The following is a 17,633-nucleotide window of genomic DNA, read 5'->3' on the forward strand; positions in this document are numbered from 1 at the left end:
TACACCAAACGACTCACCCAAACCAGACAGGAGGGGCCCATTAGGAGTTTGCCTGCGCTTCCTTTGCAGTCTTTACCAGGTCTGTTCAAAGTAGGTCAACTCGGAATCCTGCTTGCTCACCTTCCAGCTTTTCCTTTCTGAGAGCTCCACTTGTCTGCTTAGGTAGAATCAGACAGTGACGCAGACCGGGACTTAATTGCCTCAGGCAGGAAAAACACTTCAGAGAAAAGCCAGCCAAGTGTGAACAGAGGCAGGAGGGAGACTTGCTCAAAAGCAGCACCCAGGGGCCTGGACCAGTCTCAACAGAGGGAGACAAGGCAGGTCAGCTGTGAAAAAGAAGTCCCAAGCTTGGCAGGTATTTGCTGGGCTCTCAGGAATTGTTTCCTTTCCAATGATTGCGTCATTCATTGGAGGGTCCCCTGCCCACCTAGTGACTGGTGCTCTGATCCCAAACCCATTTACATGCAACATGTATGTTTTACAGAGAGAAGTGGCTTTTACTTCCACACCTGCATGCTAAATACAGATCAAGGATTGATTCACAAGCGAGTCTTTGGCAGTGCAATTCCATGCACGTTTACTGAGAACTGCATCCCTCTGTGTTTGACGGGGCTTATTCCCTAATAACAGTGTTTATGGTTTCAGCTCAATCAATTGATCAAATCAATTATCCTGAACTAGGCAAGAGAAAAGGTGGAAGTGGCTGGCATATTATCTCAACACACTCCTGGTTTTAATGCAACAAGGGATCTAGCACCACTCCCCCATCAGGTATTTTTGTGCAGAGAATGTACAAGCTGTCTGAGCTTCAGGAGCGCATTTGGGCAATGGACATGTTCTCTGTTGGCATGAACCTGGGATCCTAAGCAGAGAATTATTTGTGCAGCTTCTATAGGGGAGGGTCATAGTGCAGGCAGAACATTGTCCTTGTGTGCTTTGCAAAGAAAAAAAAATTCCTACCCAGCCTCAAATGGTGACCAGCCAGGCTCAGATAGCAACGGATGGAGGGTGTATGGGGATCATCAACAACATGCAGCTCATGTGCATGCAGAATGGAGAGCAAGGAAGGTGCAGTCAAAGTGGTAAACTTAAGCTCTGCCTACCCCTCTCTTGGCCACCAATGTCCAACTGGAATACCTCCCATGTGGATGAGGAGGCTGGCCAAGTTTGAGCCCTGGGTTTTGGGAGGCAGGGATTGGGATTACTTGCACCCTGCTGAGCACATACTTGCCATACTTTGGGTCCTGACTGCCGTCCTGTTGCAGACTCCAGGATGATGTCTGGACCTGGCTGCTCATGACTCAGCCAACTGTGACAAAGGGCTACTGGATTCATTTCTAGAATGCCTTCCCTCTTACTGGGGCAAGGGGTGGGAGTGCATTTAGCCTATCCAGAATTGTTCAAGATTATGCTCCAGAAAAATCCATTACAGAGGGATAAACTAGGACAGTTTTTTTGTCCTTAAGATTCTGTTCTTCCCTGGAGGAGTGGAGCCACTTACAAAAAGCTGCAGCATGCACCAATTTTATATCTGTATAATGCTGGCAAATGCCTCATTGTGCCTGGTGTAACATCACACATGACACAATCTGATTGCTCATCAGGTGAGATATTAGAACAGAGTACCCTTCAGGTCCCCCTCTCAGTAGGCAGGTGACGTGTCGTGCAAAACTTTCAATTTCCTGATATTGTACTCACTTAATATCCAGGATCATTTCATGAATCATTCATTCCCATTCATTCTGTTCTTCCACATCTGTTTGATCACGCTGTGTGTGGCATGCCAATCGCTTCCAACGGAGACAATGTATGAGCTGTATGAAAATTGGAAGCTGAAATTTCCTTCATGCTTTGGCTAGAACGGTTCTCTTTTCATCTAAGCAACTGGCTCCAGCCTGGGGAAAGATTTAAGCAGCTCTGTTTCTGACCCCTGGAGCCTTCCGAAACAAAATTACAGCTGTGCCCAAACACCTCACCCCATCAGTAAGCTAAAAATAGTGCTCATATGGCAAGATTAAATCTGATTCACTGCAACACCATATGCCTTTTCAGAAGCAGATTCTGAAATGTATGAAGAGCATATTCTGAAACACAAGGCACAAATCACTTTTCAAAAACTCAAGGCAGGTTCTCCACCAGGAAGTATTTAGAGCTGCATCCTTGAGGTCTCCTGTTCCAGAGGCCCATTATTCTAAAGGCCACTTGCCTATGGAATATATTGTCAGGATGGCCTTGTCCAGGAGGCTGCTTTGCAGTGCCAGAGTTTTCCAATTATCTCTCCTTTTGTACAGATGCAGACTTCAGCCTTCCCTGGTGCAGACCTCAGACCCTTCCTCAGTCACAACCTGCAGCACGGGACACACTTTATCTTGTATCTTATTACCACTTCCATGATAGCCACAGATTTCAGATATATAGCAATACTAGGCATTTATAGTGCTTTTGAGCGTTACCTCAGCAGCTGCCTAACACCAAGTCGGACTGCTGATTCATTTCACTTGCTACTGTTGCCACTCACTGCCAGTGGCTCTCCAGGATGTCAGACTTGGAGTTGCTGAGAACGGAACCTGGGATATTCTGCATGCAAAACGTGTACTCAGAGCTATGGCTTCTCCCTTATACATCTGAAGATGTGTTTTCAAAGTTCTCCTGGTGAATTACATTGATGCAATCCAGTGGTTCTCAAACTGTGGGTTGCAACCCAACGGTGGGTCATGAGCTGACTTTTGGTGGGTCACGAAGAGGACAGCTGAGCTAGAATGAGGCCATGGCAGTTGTGTGCAAGGCCTGCTTGGGCACTTCCTGAAAGCCACAGCTGACAAAGTGCTAAAATAAAGTTGTGGGCCAGTGCTGCAAGGCATTCTGGGTCACCGCAACCCACAAAGTTGGTAGTGGCCCTAAAAAGATTGGGAACCACTGACGTAATCTTTACAACAACCCTGTAAAGGAAAGTATTATGAGCCTCATATTGCAACTGTGGAGCTGAGCGGAACTGACTTTCCTAAAGTCATCAGCTGACTTCATGGGACAGGTGAGATTCAAACTAGGGAATTCCTGTTTTACAGCTTAGCCTCTTGGCCAATGCTCTATACCTGCTCTTAATCATAATATATCAACATCATACTTTGCTTATCTACCCAGTCCTCTTTCTCTCTCTCTTTTTCATCATCTTCTCTTCTCCAAAAAGTGGGGGCGCCCACCTTCAGTAAGGTCATGACCAATGGCGGGCCATCATATCAACAACATTCTTTGTCACAGGAACACATTCCTCAGATATCCAAGTTTCTGATAACCAAATATCCAAAGTTTCAAACTTTCCAAACTTGCAACGTAAGACATTTTGGCACTTAATATCACTCCCTGTGCTCAAGGCTCTTGATGAATAATGAAGATGAAAACTGCTGGGAAGTTGTCCAAAAATGTGTGCGCGCGCTTTGAACAAAAAAAACAGAGCAGCAGGTTTGCAACACTAAATTTGTATGCCTGCTTCCTCTCATAAAGAGACAACAGTACAAACTCAAGATCAGAGACTAAACTAGATGCAGAGAACTTACATCAGGTACTGATACCCATATTTGCTACAGGCCAAGTCAAAGAAGAGACAAGTATTTTGAAAATAGGGGGAGGAAACTTTAGCACAATGTTATTTCCACTGGTTGAGATAAACAGTAATTTTAGTTACTTTATTTGGTGCATTTTTGTGCTGCCCTTCCACCAAGGGGCTCAGAATAGCACCCATGATTCTCCACCCTCATCTTATTCTCACAAAAGCCCTGTGAGGTAGGCTAGGCTAACAGATTATGACTAGCCCGTGGTCACCCAAGTGAATTTCATGGCTGGGTTGTTATACTGCGCACCTTTAGGATGCATTTAACATATGCGCAGGGGGAAATTAATATATATACAGGGATCAAGTGCAGTGGCCAAGAGTACAACTCAGAGTGCAGTGCTAACCCCCGGTTTAGGCTGGCACAAGTCACTTGTGCCAATCCGGGGGTGTCACAAACATGCCATAAGGTACGTTTGTGCTGACAGCGTAGGGAGGCAAGCGCAAGGAGTTGCACTGGCCTGTTTGCACTGGATTCAGGCCTGGCGGGGTGCGTTTACGTCGGTTGAGCTTGGCCGATGCAGGGGTTGGGGGTGTGTGGGGGGAGAGTGGGAAGGAGGCATTTTGGGGTGGGGGAGGGCAGGCAGAGAAAGAGAGGCGGGGCCATGATTTGGTGGTTATGCTGGATCCTGATCCTGTTCCTAGGCGGTGCAGAGTAGCCTCTGGCTGCTCCATTCTACTCAGATCTGTGCCACCTCTCCTGAGGTGGCAGAGATCTGAGTAAACTCATTGGGGCCAGTACAGCATGGCACAGGGTAAGGGGAACGTTTTCCCTTTCCTCGGGTTGCGCCGTTTCTGGCTCCAAACTTGCGCTGGTGCTCCCCTGCTCCAGCACAAGTTAGGATTGCGCTGTCAGTGAAATGGCATGACTAGAGGAGGGAAGCCAGGTGAAAGGTTCTACACATTAGTGTAGCTGGGGGAAGTGGGTACGCAGGGCCAGGTGACACTATGATACCTCAAATCATTGTGTTGCCTCCCCATGACTGTGCAGTCAACCCCCTCCTCTGCATATGTGCGGCTCTGATCCCAGAAGCAGCTCAGTTTGGACCATACAGAGACAAGGGCAGGAGGGCCAATTTTGCAACATTTGGTAAGGCCTGTCACCCCTTCCCCAGTGGAGATGGCAGAAAACCACTACTCAGCTGTGAGGGAGAAATTGAACCCCTCCCTCTTAGCTCCGTGTCTTGTGCCACGATAGATAGCTTCCAGTGTGGGGATAATGATACACCCAGAAGGAACAGGAATAAAAAATATAGTGCAATGCATTGTATTCAGCAATCACTCACACAACTAAACCCTAAATAAACATAAGTGGTTTTGAGGTGAAAGAAAAAGAAAGTGGCCAAGGAGAACAATCAGCAGAGTTATCCAGCAGGAACAGTGTCTGAAAAACTAGGAGTTTGGGGTCGTGGGAGGGGGGAGAAGAGAGAGAATGAGAGAAAGGGAAGGGAAAAGTGGAAAAGCACCAATGTTCCAGCAGTGATGAAAGACCATGACTGAGTTGCTATTCTCTGTAACCCAAACCAGGGCCACAGGCAAGGAGTGAACCCCTCAATGGGTCATGAAATCACATCACTCATGTGTCATGTGGAAGACTCTGAAAAAGACTCGAATCAGGGCCCCCCTGATTCGGTACTCATCCCCACACGTGCTGACTCGAGTCTGCCTTTGTCTGTGAGAGCTTACTTACTGTTTTCGCCACGTGGAAAACTTCATGGGGCAAGCAATTCGATGCCAAGCAGCAGGGAGTTCCAGCTGGGATGCAGGAAAGGGTTAATGTGAACAGGAGCAGAGAGGCAGGACTGGGCTCTCTTTTCCCATCTCGGATAGGAAGGAAGGAAGGAACAGATGAAAGGTTGAAAAGAAGACAGCAGTTTGATACCTGTCCTGAATGCCAGCTGGCACAGGAGTTCCTGGGTAGTGGAGGGAATGAGGGTGTGTGATGCAGCACCAGTGGGTCTATGAGCAACAGCAGAGAAGCTGACGGAAGATGAAGACATGAGGAGTTTGTGACCCAACTTTTTATACCTTAAATTCTCATGGGGGAGCATAAGGACTACTGTGGGGTAAACCTGTCAAGGGCCTTTCCATTGTGCTCACCCCCAGCTTAAAATAGGTGCTTTTCTTGTTTAACATCGTGCTGAGGGCATAGCAATGGACTTTTGGCTTAGGAAGCTGATATCTCAATTAGTGTGCAGCTCTTGCTTGGGTTTGATCATGGAGTTGGTGAGGGAAACAGAGCTCAGGGGTCTTGTCTTTTGCGACACAAATTCCTTTATTTGCTCCAAGTCAGGATATGGCTTGCTTATAGGTTCAACATTTGCTGAGCAAAGTGTGCTGGTCATGGAATTTCTCAAAAGAAACAAAAAGATGAAGTTTCTTGCCAGACAGCCAACTACAGTGGGTTGGAAGGGGGGTTGCACTGAAAAACCAAAGTTTTACCTCTTCCTTACAGCCTTTGGTTCTTGATATCAGCCCAATTCTAGATACCATATCTGACCTGAGTCATGCTCCCTTGGCATGCACCTGGCACCAAGTGCATGTGTAAACAAATGTGTCCGACAACTGGATGAAGTTTTGTATCCAGATATTTCCAGTTCTAGTCAAACAATCTAACCATTACAATACACAGCCTCACTCTCCAAGTCTCTTGGAGACTTGGATTTAAGTGACAGGTTTTGTATTACCATCTTAAGGCTTTCAAAACCTTTCAACCAATGTTCAGCAACAGATTTGAAAGCTCTGAAGTTCTCCCTCTCAAACTTTGCAGCATGCTGCCCAACATGAGCTGACGTCAGAGAAGGTAAACCTATAGCAGCCAGAGGGGCTGTGACATCAGAGCAGATCAGGCACACATGGCTACACAACACACAAAATAATGAATCTCTGGAAAAGTACCTTTCAGAGAGGAATAAATTTAAAAAGCTGAAGAAAGTTAAGTACATGGGCAGACGTATCACACATTTCCTAATAAGAACAGAAAATGTTTGGGATAGAGTAGGAAGAGATTGACTACGTGACATTTTGAAGAGCAAGTGATGTGACAGAGGCATCTGTTCAAAAATGGCAGCCTTTCATTTGACAAACCATTCAGAGCTGCAAGGACCGCAGATTTTAATGCGAAACTTCTACTGCTTAATCTAGGGAGAATTTAATTGCAATGCTCAATCAGCCCTCAAATTTGTACCGTGACAGTTTAAGTAGCTAAAGTCATTCAAAACAAACCATGATATCATGGCAAGACACAATTCTTTTCTGGGTGAATCATTCAAAACTTTGGTGCTCAGTGGAATCCACTTGCTGCTTTCACCTTCATATTGTGAGTTCACCTATTGTCTCCTTCTCAAGCCAAACGCATCCTTGGGCCTTCCTTGCTCTCCACAAGAGTGTCAGAGACTGAAGAATTGCTATGTGTTGTTCTTAACCATAAATGGGTGTGAGAAAGCCAAAAGAGACCGAACTACCCACCTCTCTGCTCACAGGAAAACAGAAAAGAGGGGAGAGGGATATACAGAACACTCCTCCCGGATTTGCTGCCACAGTATATTCAAATAGCTTTAAAAAAAATCAAGATTATTCAAACATGTGATCCACACCTGCTACCAGAAGTGGTACAGTCCAAAAACAAAATTACCACACAATTCTGTTGAATGAATGGTAGCCTTGAGCACCTGTGTGTTCGAAGGCACAGTGACATCACTACAGCAGTGGTGGTCGCACTGAGTGATGCACACGGGGGTGTGCGACACCACTACTGGCCAAAATTTTTAAAATCTTGGTATTTTCAAATAACACTATCATGATATATATATCATTTGATGCGTAATTTTATGCGGAATGCAAGGAAACAAACTTCGTTGAAATACTGCATCACCAAGCTCACCATCTGAGGGTTTCAATCCTATCCAATTTTTCAGTGCCAGTGTAGCTGTGCCAATGGGGCATGCACTGCATCTTGTGGTGGGGCAGCAGTCACAGAGGCCCTCTTAAGGTATGGCAACATTTGTTCCCTTACCTTGGGGCTGCATTGTGGTTGCACTTGTGCTGGAAAATTGGATAGGATTGGGCCCTGAGGCAATTAGGGCACTAGACAGCTTATTGCAGTGGTATTCAAACTGGGGCGTCGTGACGCCCCAGCCTGAGGGTCCTGGTCCCTTTCCCCTTAAGGGGCGGGGGCAGCCAGGAGGCAGGGAGGAGACAAGCTCAAGCCCAAGCCCCCTGCAGCCCCCCGGGTGTGCAGGGAGCCCTGAGCAACCTTTGGCAGGGCTCCCTGGGTCAGGGAAGGTGACAGCGGAGCGATCCCGCCCTGCTCCGCTAAACCGGAGGCGGTGCACGATTGCTCCGTGTTCCCTTTTGACCGGGCTGCAGGGACTGGGGTGCACCCTCCAGCCCCTGCAGTAGCCGTCCCTGGCTGCAGGGAGCCGGGCGCGAGCTCCTGCAAGGCTCCTTGGGTCAGGGAAAGTGAGAGTGGGGTGATCGCGCTCTACCTCTGCAAAATGGGAAGCGGAGCGTGATCGCCCCACTCTCACTTTCCCTGACCCGAGGAGCCCTGCAGGCGCTCGCACCCGGCTCCCCACAGCCAGGGACGGCTGCTGCAGGGACTGGAGGGTGCACCCCAGTCCCTGCAGCCTGGTCAAAAGGGAAAGTGGGGCGATTGCGCACTGCTTCCGGTTTAGCGGAGTGGGGCGCGATCGCTCCGCTGTCACCTTCCCTAACCCGGGGAGCCCTGCCGAAGGTCGTGCAGGGCTCCCCACACCCCTGGGGGGCTTCAGGGGGCTTGGGCAAGTGCACCAAGCCCCTGCAGCCCCCCTGAGCGGCGCGATCTGTGCAAAGACTTACTGCAGGATTCAAACTCCCTGAGAGTTTGAAAACCGCAGGCTTATTGGAACACAAAAGTCTTACCCATCTATGAGTATCTTTACTTGACAAGGCATTCTATCATGCACTTTTCTACCTTCTAGGTTTTTCCTTCTGTAAAATTGCTTGTTTTTCAACTGCTAAAACATTTTCGGTAAAGACGCCAACATCAGACATATTTATTTTTCCTTTATGGCTTTTCTGAACAATAATGAATCTGAACAAAGATGAATCTATGTTGGTAGCAACGGCTTTTCTCTCTGGGTGTTTCTTTACATAATGGGATGCATGGAGGGCATTATTAATCCATAGATGCCAGCTTCTATATCCATTATTAAACAGCAATGTTAAAATGTGCTTGCCTTTCCTTAGAAAATGAAGGTGTTTGCCCTGTGGACAGGCAAAGAATGAGCAAGGTTGGGATCCAGAAGACCAGTAGTAGAAGACAAAAAAAATAGCAAGAGAGAACACATTCAAATAATACACACTACATATTGCTTCTGCCAAAGAGTAAATGTTGAGTATAATAAAGCTTCAGTAGGATATTTTTAGGACAATTTTCTACTTGCATTTTATACCTGGGTAGATGCCCAAATGCAAAACATGTGTACCAAGCTTAATAATCATAGATCCACAACAGGGTCCTGTAAAACAGACATTTTCAAAACAGGGGATTTTGAAGCTGGTATATGCAGAAGAGTCAAGACAATCAAAAAGGAATGTCAACACCTGTTTTTATTTAAATAACAATGGACATTTCAAACAGCAAACTACAGGTTTCTGTTACAGTTAACTTGGGCTAGTGATTTAAAATTCATGGTGACATCACTTTTTCTAAATTTCAGGAAGTGCATTGCAAACCTTTGCATATTCTGGTGTTGCAGACTTGCATCTAATACATGGTCAGGAATTTTTCCAATTAAGGCACAAGGCACTTGGCTGGTGGCGACACACTGCCTGCTGCTTTTCAGTTGCAAACTGGTGGATTCAGCAGTTGCTGTGTCTGCTGATATGAAACAGAAACATACAATTCAAAGGTATCAGTGAAGCTCAAAAAGGTCCGATGAGAGTAATGACAAGTCATATTGAGTTCCCAAAAGCCAGATATTCACTGAAGATGTATAAGGAAAGTTTTCTAAAAGCAGTAATGTCATATTGCACGCTGCAAGGTGCTTAGCTATAATAAGAATGTATACAAGCTTATGACTATAATTACCTGCATACATATAATTTTATGCATGGGATTCATTTGTAGATCTTAAACTGAATCACTGATTTTTCTTTGTAAATCATGTAGGTGGTCCCTGAACTCCTCCTGGTTGTGCTTCCATGCAATTCACCAAGAAAAATAGTTATTTAGGTGGGCCTGCAGCATTTTTGCCTAGAGCAGGAGACATCTATTTTGGAAGTGAGCATCTGTATATGAGCATAAAATACAAACTAAGAAACAGCTTTCAGTGGATTAGTTTTGCTCATACTGAAAGACAGATTAATCATCATGACTGGGGTTAGGAATGAATTGTGACCCTCATTCTTTCCAGCTGGTGAATCTGGGGCTATTTACCTTCTCCTGAAGAACATGGCTAGACTTTCTGGCACAAGTCACTTACAGCTACTGATCAAGCATCATTTGTGGTGCATCTCCTCTGCTGTGCCACATTGTGGTCTGGATTGTATAGTATATGTCTGTGTGCAGCTGAGGAGATGCATCCCACTCTTTAGGGCAAGATGTTGGATGATGGTATTATGATTCTTCCAAAACCATGATTATTTTGATTAATTGCTATAGAGCACTCTTTCTCAAACGTCGGGACTCACTAGGTGGGTTGTAAGCCAATTTCGGGTGAGTCCCAATTCATTTCAATATTTTATTTTCAGTATATTAGACTTGATGCCAACAGGGTATGTGACTGCATTTGGGAAGATCTGTACTTTTAACAGGCTACAATGTCTATGTTTTTAATAATGATAGCCAATGTGGATAGGATTTCAGCCTAGGATTATTAAAAAATTTTCCTGCTTGATGATGTCACATCCAGCCATGACATCTTCCAGGTTAATGAGATCACTTCCAATGGTGATGGAAGTGACAGAAGTGACACTTCCTGACGGATTGTCATTCTAAAAAGTGGGTTCTGGGCTAAAAAGTTTGAGAATCACTGCCAGAGAGACTACAACCCTTTCCTTCAGGTTAATTGCAATAGCAGAATGGTTTCCTGCTCATCTCACAATTTGTTTTGTTTTTCACCAAAAGGTGTAGAAGCATAAAAAACAGCAATGAATATGGAAGAGCTTGAGAAATGAAGACACAATTTCAAAAATAAGTACAAGTCCAATTTTATTCAACAGCAATGTTAACGGGAATGTTGGTGGAATTTTTTTCTCTTCCAGATCAAATGTTCCAGGTACCATACGAAAATTAAAATACAGATCATTATTTTTAAAAAAAGTACACACAATACAATTTTATTCTTAATTAAATATATATTTGGCAAAAAAATGGTTCCACTGTTTTGTACAAAACCAGATCTCTTGCAAATTTGTAACACCCTCCAAATTTCTAGGATGCAACCCTGAATTCATAGCATTTTCAATATCTATGGCACTGCCATTCTGCATACAATATAATTAAAATCCCATCTTGGATCACAAAATCCCCACCACTTTTAAGTGATATGTCATTATACAACAGGGACATAAAACAGCCAGTGGCTTGATTAAAACTGTGAAAATCAGCTGGGAAGAGGTTAGAAATGGTTGCAGTAAAGACCTGTGTACTCATCATCTTAAAAACAGTCACATGACACAGCACAAATGGGGGAAGATGCTGGTGTTAATGGAAAGGGTGGTAGTGGGGAGTCATGACAACAATGACGCACACAGCTGAAAGCAGTTAATAACTTTCATTTTGTCAGCTATTGAGCCGACTCTATGCTTGGGAGTGGGGGGAAAAAGACATCTCTTGCCATCCTCCATTTACAGTAGCTCTACTCGTCTCTACAGTAGCTTGACCTCGCCTCATTCTCTTCCATTTATGCACCTGCAAGGCTCGATTTGGTTTTGGTGGTCCTGCATTCTGGCCACACTGTCCTTTTATTTGGAGTGTGTATTCCAGCATTCTAAGAAAGTTCCACTTGGGAGGCTTCTTAAGTTGTAATGTTCAGTTGATGGTGCTGAAAGTTAAGAAGTGAATGAGAGCAGTGTTTTGGACTAGCAATGGGGGAGACGGCACCAGAGAGAAGAGTAGAAAGCAATGGGTAAATGAGTGTTTGACAATCCCCCCCAAATGAAGTCCAATGTGCATATCTTGTTCTCTTCTTATTTAAAAAAAAAAATCTCTCCAGTTATAATACCTCCAGTTTAAATTTAAGTCTCAGAAGTCTAGGTAGCTTTAGTTACAGTCATAAACAAAGTCATAGTTGCTTGGTTCTTTTGGAATGGGTGGGGGAGCATCAGGGATCTGGATGTTCTCCAGATCTAGAAGGCGCAGCTTTATCTCCATACTGAGCAGAGTGTCCAAGTCATTGCGTGTCAGTTCACTTATCATATCCTTTCCCAGGAGGGCATTGAGACCATCTGTCCATACACAGTACTATGAGAGAAGAAAAAAAGAAAGAAAGAAAGGGGAGAGAGATGCAATAATTTGGTTTTTCTAAACATATCAGTCTGCAAAAGAAGTCATCTCCATTATATTCATGCCTCAACAATCAGCATGTGATATAACAGCAGAACTTTTGAATTAAACATCTAAATAGACTTGGAATGACTGTAAAATTATTGATTTAATACAAAAACCCATGTCCTTATCTTGAGTTTCTTACCACATGGAAGCGTTTATGACAGGGGAACAGAGGTCTGCAGTCCTAAAATGGCTGATGGAGCGCACAGAGCTCCATTGGCAGCCATCTGTGAGTGCTGCCACTTGAGGATGGCCCCTGATGGCAATGAACCCTGACGCACACACTGGAGCAGGTAAGGCAGTAGGGTGTGGGCAGGAAAGGGGAGGAATGAGGGTGAGGAAGCAGTGGATCTGGTGGGCAATGGTGTGTGCCAGATCCTATCCCCTCCATTTGCAGAATCCGCACCCTTCTACTCAGACTTATGCCAGCTAAAGAGCTGGCGTAAGTCCAAGGAAATCTGTTGGCGAGTGGGAAGATTACAGAGGAGTAAGGGGAAATAATTCATCTTTCCCCTCCTAAGCCCCCTGATCGGACCCTCCCCCGCTGGATACAGTGCACACCTTTTTGGCACAGCTGCATTGCCGGGGTGGGTGGGTGAAGAATATGATTGGCTTCCAAAGCAGTATACAATTAAAATTGTACAGGAGGGCAGGAGGTCTGGCTCAGTTGGTAGAGCTGCCGCCTTGTATGCCTGAAGATCTGAGGCTGCCAGTTTGAAACAACCGGAAGTACCCGAGAACTGATGACATGCTGATATACTGATGAGCCGACCCTCGGTGGCAGAGAGGAGTTGCCGTCAAGTGGAGCGTGGGAGGCGAAGCGCCAGAGAGAGGCCAGACCGGGAAGGAATCCAGCTGGAATGAGGAGTTCTATGAAAGACTAGAACTATTCAATTGCAAAAATCCCTGCGGGGGTTTAGAACAGCCTGCCTATGTAAACCGCCTTGGATTAAAGTCTGAGGAGAAATCTGATGACCAGAGAAAGGCGGTATATAAATACCTGTATAAATAAATAAAATGCACACAAAGATGCAATCACAATCTGGGTAGGGATGTGTGAGTCTTCTCCAGTCAGACAGTAGCTGCTACAACTTGAGTTTTTTTCCCTTTCTTTCCCTACAGCTCAAGTACATTGGACTATTTTCTTTTTCATGGCTCCATGGGGACTAAACTCCAAACTCCACACTGCTGATGCAACACCATACTTTTACTTGAAGAGAAAAAAAAACAACCAACCACCACGTAGGATATTGCCAAATAAAAAATATCTCTAAAACCACCTCCTTTATCTACACTCTTCCCTCATTATGCCAATCCCAAGCGATCATGCTGGGATCGATCACACTGACTCACCTATGCAGGTGAGACCCTTTCCTTTGCGAGGAACTGGATGCTGCCTGGAGTGTGGGTGGGGTGTAACTGCATTTAAGCAATCCCCACCCAGTGCAGCATCCTTCTTGCATGCTTTCCTTGCACGCAGCTTTGACATGCTTCTTGTTTGCCACCCTGACTAATCCACTGTATTGGGAAGGCTCTTGGCTCCCTTTGGGTGACTTTGTGCAGGCGAGTTTGCCCATTGAGTGCTAGGAACTACAGTTCCCCTCTTCCACAGGTCTCCCTGGGCTTCACCAGTAGCATTGCTGCCTGGAATGCCATTCTTTCCCTTCCAGATGGAATTTCCTAGGATGTCCTCTATGACCACTCGCTTGGTGAGCTGTTTGTTTCTTCAAGTGCTGCATCTTCCTGGCTTTTGTGCGTCCTTCGGCATCCTCCAGCACAGTTCTTGTTTCCTTTCAGGTGCCATTTCAGAGATGGGCCACATGCTGGGAGGACGCCGTGTGAGTGCTGCCATCCTGGTAGGGATTCACAGAACTTGCAGAGTCTAGAGGCTCCATTTTATCACTCTCTGGGAGCAGCTGGGTTCTGCCATAGTTTCGGGCAACCTACATACTGCTTGCGTTCCTGTCCTGCAGAGTTTTTGGGAGTGCTGATTTGTGTGTTGTTTGCTAAAGGAGAATGGCCAGAGCGTTTGAAGTTTTTAGTTCTGAATGTTTTCAGCTTGTCTAGTGCTTGGCTGTTCCTTTTGCTTAATGTCTGGTGCTTTGGCTTACTTTATGAACTGATTCCCTGCTTTATGAATTGGTTTCCCTCAGAAGAACTTTATGAACTGATTCCCTGCTTTATGAATTGGTTTCCCCTTGGAAAGCCAGCATGGTATAGTGGTTAGAAAGCTGGACTTGGAACACAGGGTCCCGGGTTTGAATTCCTGCCTCCACGCAAAGTTCCTTAGGAAAAGTTTTGCCAGTAATTTGCTCCTGCTAGAGAATTTGATTCCCCTGTTTGGGATGGCCCTGTGCAATGTGGCTGCCTCTGCCCAGCGGGGTTGACTGGGATAAGCTTGCCTGGCCTGACGGGGCGCAGTACTGAGTCAGGGTGGTAATGCTCCGTTTGGGGGTCAAACAGTCATATGGCACCCCTTGAATGATCCAGCCTCCATGCTACAGTCACTTAGTTGCATTATTTACGGCAGGTCTCTTAATTTTTCTGAATTTCACATAATGTTGTTAATGGTTAATAAAGTGGCTCATTCTCTCATCTCTCTGTGTCTTGGCTGTTCATTGGGGCGGGGAGTGCATGGGCAATACCTAATAATTTGTTCCTGAAAATGGCCCTTATAGCAAAAATCTGGATAATGAAGCAATTATTACATTAATAATGTAATGTATACCCCTTGATCATCAGAATAACTCCGATGTGTGTTAAAGGACAAAGACTATAGAATGGGACAAGTTCTATATGATAGGCCTAAAAATAAACAGAAGCCTGATGTCACAGATCATCAAATCCTTGACCATTTTCTCACATCGATACTGTAAGTTGTGCCTATACATAAATGTCAATCATTCATCCATACTGTGCAAAACCCAAGTCATGGGGTTTCATCTTATCAATGAACACAAAGGAGAATTAGATGCAAATCTATAATTAATACATGATGCTAGTATAGGGCTAAATATCAGGATTCTTGGAACTATTTTGAGAAGTGTGAAATCTTGCAATGTCCTGCCTTCCTCAAGAATTAGAATTATGTCACTGTAGCTTGACTTTTAAAAACAGGACTATCAATGCTGGATTGAGCTGTTAAAAAAACATTTTAGCTTTCTCCCCACCTTCAAAAAATAGAAATTGCCATATCACCCTGAGGTTGACAGCTCCAGCTAAACATGGGCTAAATAACTATTTTAAATCAGCAACAGTCCTAGGGGATTTCACAAACAACAGTCAAATCCTATTGAATCAGCCACTCAAATTTATTACCAACAGCCATTTATGCAACCGTGAACACAAGTGCTTGAATGGTATTGTCTAAAAATAAAAGATTTCAATCACACTGGCCTGTATCCTAGTTTACAAGTGGAAAATTAAATCAACCATAGCAGTGTTTTTATCATATAAATGATTCTCTTAGATTCCATGCCAAAGGACGGATTTTAAATTTAGCTGACCGTGTGCTACGATATAGTGCTGAGCTTAAAAATAGTTACAGTTCACTCTGTGCAGTGAAGGATTTTTTTCAAGAAAGAAATTATGTGAACATCACAGGAGAGGAAAAAGCTGAACAGAACACTCTGCTCCATATGGATTTTTTAAAATAGATATAATCCTCAGCTCTTGTGCTAATGGTGGAGTTCTAGCTCACTTAGAATAGTAAGAGAAAAGGGGCAAATGAAATGGCGGTGTGGGAACCAAGGAGAATTAGAGGATACATCTAATGGGATATGACTAGCTCAATAGCCAGGACTCCTAATGGACAGGTGGTAGAGAATGGGATAGAGAACAACTTCCCCTTTTATAGGTCCATTCATCCCCAGAAGCCATGTTCTTTCCATCTCATGAGAGAGCTATGTTCATATTTTCAATCAGGGAACTTTCAAAAGTGCTACTGTTAATTAGCCACAGTCAAATCTTGGAAGTAAACCTAGCATTGGAGGTAAGAATTTGGTCTTTCTATGGCTGCCCAAACTGTGACTATACCAGGGAGGGGCAACACCTTGCCTCAATGAACTCTTGTCACTGAGTGTTCCTAGTTGGGGTCAGGGAGGAGTCCTTGACTTCTTAACAACACGCCATTAAGAAAGCAGACACTGGGAATGTTGTATCTATGTACAATTCATTTGGGATTCCTTTTTATTTGGGGGGCTTGAGTTCTTCAGTGTCCTCCTTTTCCAAGCTTTCATCTTGAACCACCAAGACCTTGGGTTTCTCCAAAACCAAAATTGCAATTCTCTCAGTTTTAAAAGCGAGCATTAATATTTCAAACTTTAACTCTTAAAAACATGAGCCCCCCCCCCCCCAATATATATATGGCGCTGGCCTGGGAGGACGTGCTGTAAAGCATGTTTGCGCTTCCTCAAGAGGAAGCTGGGCTGGCGCTCCAAGAAGAGGCTGACATAAGCCTCCGCGCAGGCTTCCTTGCAGATGCTTGCATTGGCCTAGCTAGGCCGATGCAAGCGGAAAAGGTAGGCGGGGGGAGGCGTTCCTAGGTGGGGGCGGGTGGGCAGCGGGAGGCGGGGCTGGGATCCGGCAGTTATAATAATAATAACAACAACAACAGGTATTTATATACCGCCTTTCTTGGTCTTTATTCAAGACTTTATTCAAGGCGGTTTACATAGGCAGGCTTTATTTAAATCCCTTATTAAATAGGGATTTTTACAATTTTGAAAGAAGGTTCTTTCTTTCAAGAACCACTACATTCAGGTGTTTCATTCCGATCCGGCTTCACATTCTGGCCTCCATCCTCCCACGCTCAGAGCAGACGGAATAGCTCGGCTTCAGCTTGTCAGCTGCTTCAAGGTCGCACAGTGCCGGTAGCCTCGAACTGGCGACCTTGTGGATGTTATCTTCAGGCAGACGGAGGCTCTACCCTCTAGACCAGAGCTCCTGCCAGATCCCAGCCTCTGTTCCTGGGGAGAATGGAGCGGCTTCAAGCTGCTCCACTCTCCTTGGACTTGCGCCACCTCCAGAGGTGGTGCAAGTCTGAGGAGACCCATAGGGGCCAGCAGACCTTACCCAGGATAAGGTGAAAAGTTTCCCCTTGCCTCTGGCTGAGCCACTTCTGGCCCCTATTCTGCGCTGGATACAGTGCAAGCCTCTGTATCCAGGATTGGGCCCCAAGATTGGGCCCCAAGAGAAATAAGTATCTCTGATCAATAAACCAACCTCATAAGGATTTCCCCCCAAAATCCCAGCTTCTGTTAGTATGTGCATCACACAGATATGCAGAGATTTAACAGTCCTACTCAGATCAGCAATGTATGTTTCACTGATTCTTATGGAATGCTTGAAGAAAAACACTTCATTTGCCAACCAAAGGAATTCAATAGGGTGCTGTTTATCCAACCACAGGACCAGAAGAATAACTTTCCCCCTCCCTTGCCCCTATTTTCTTAAATGCACATGACTTCTTTTCTTAAATGCAAAAATGTT

At 45.0% G+C, this 17,633-nt stretch overlaps 1 protein-coding gene across 2 annotated transcripts in view; it reads right to left on the reverse strand.

The window, feature by feature from the left end:
- Positions 1-10,816: 10,816 nt before the first annotated feature.
- The window catches only part of ELMO1 (engulfment and cell motility 1), a 351,127-nt gene continuing 344,310 nt past the window's right edge, over positions 10,817-17,633 (reverse strand). For both annotated transcript variants that reach the window (XM_066627043.1, XM_066627044.1), the window contains exon 22: positions 10,817-12,056. In XM_066627043.1, the coding sequence (XP_066483140.1) occupies positions 11,856-12,056 (201 nt within the window). In that variant the 3' untranslated portion in view covers positions 10,817-11,855. The remainder of the gene's footprint in view (positions 12,057-17,633) is intronic.

This window comes from Tiliqua scincoides, chromosome 5, assembly GCF_035046505.1.
Source record: "Tiliqua scincoides isolate rTilSci1 chromosome 5, rTilSci1.hap2, whole genome shotgun sequence".
Taxonomy (NCBI): domain Eukaryota; kingdom Metazoa; phylum Chordata; class Lepidosauria; order Squamata; family Scincidae; genus Tiliqua; species Tiliqua scincoides.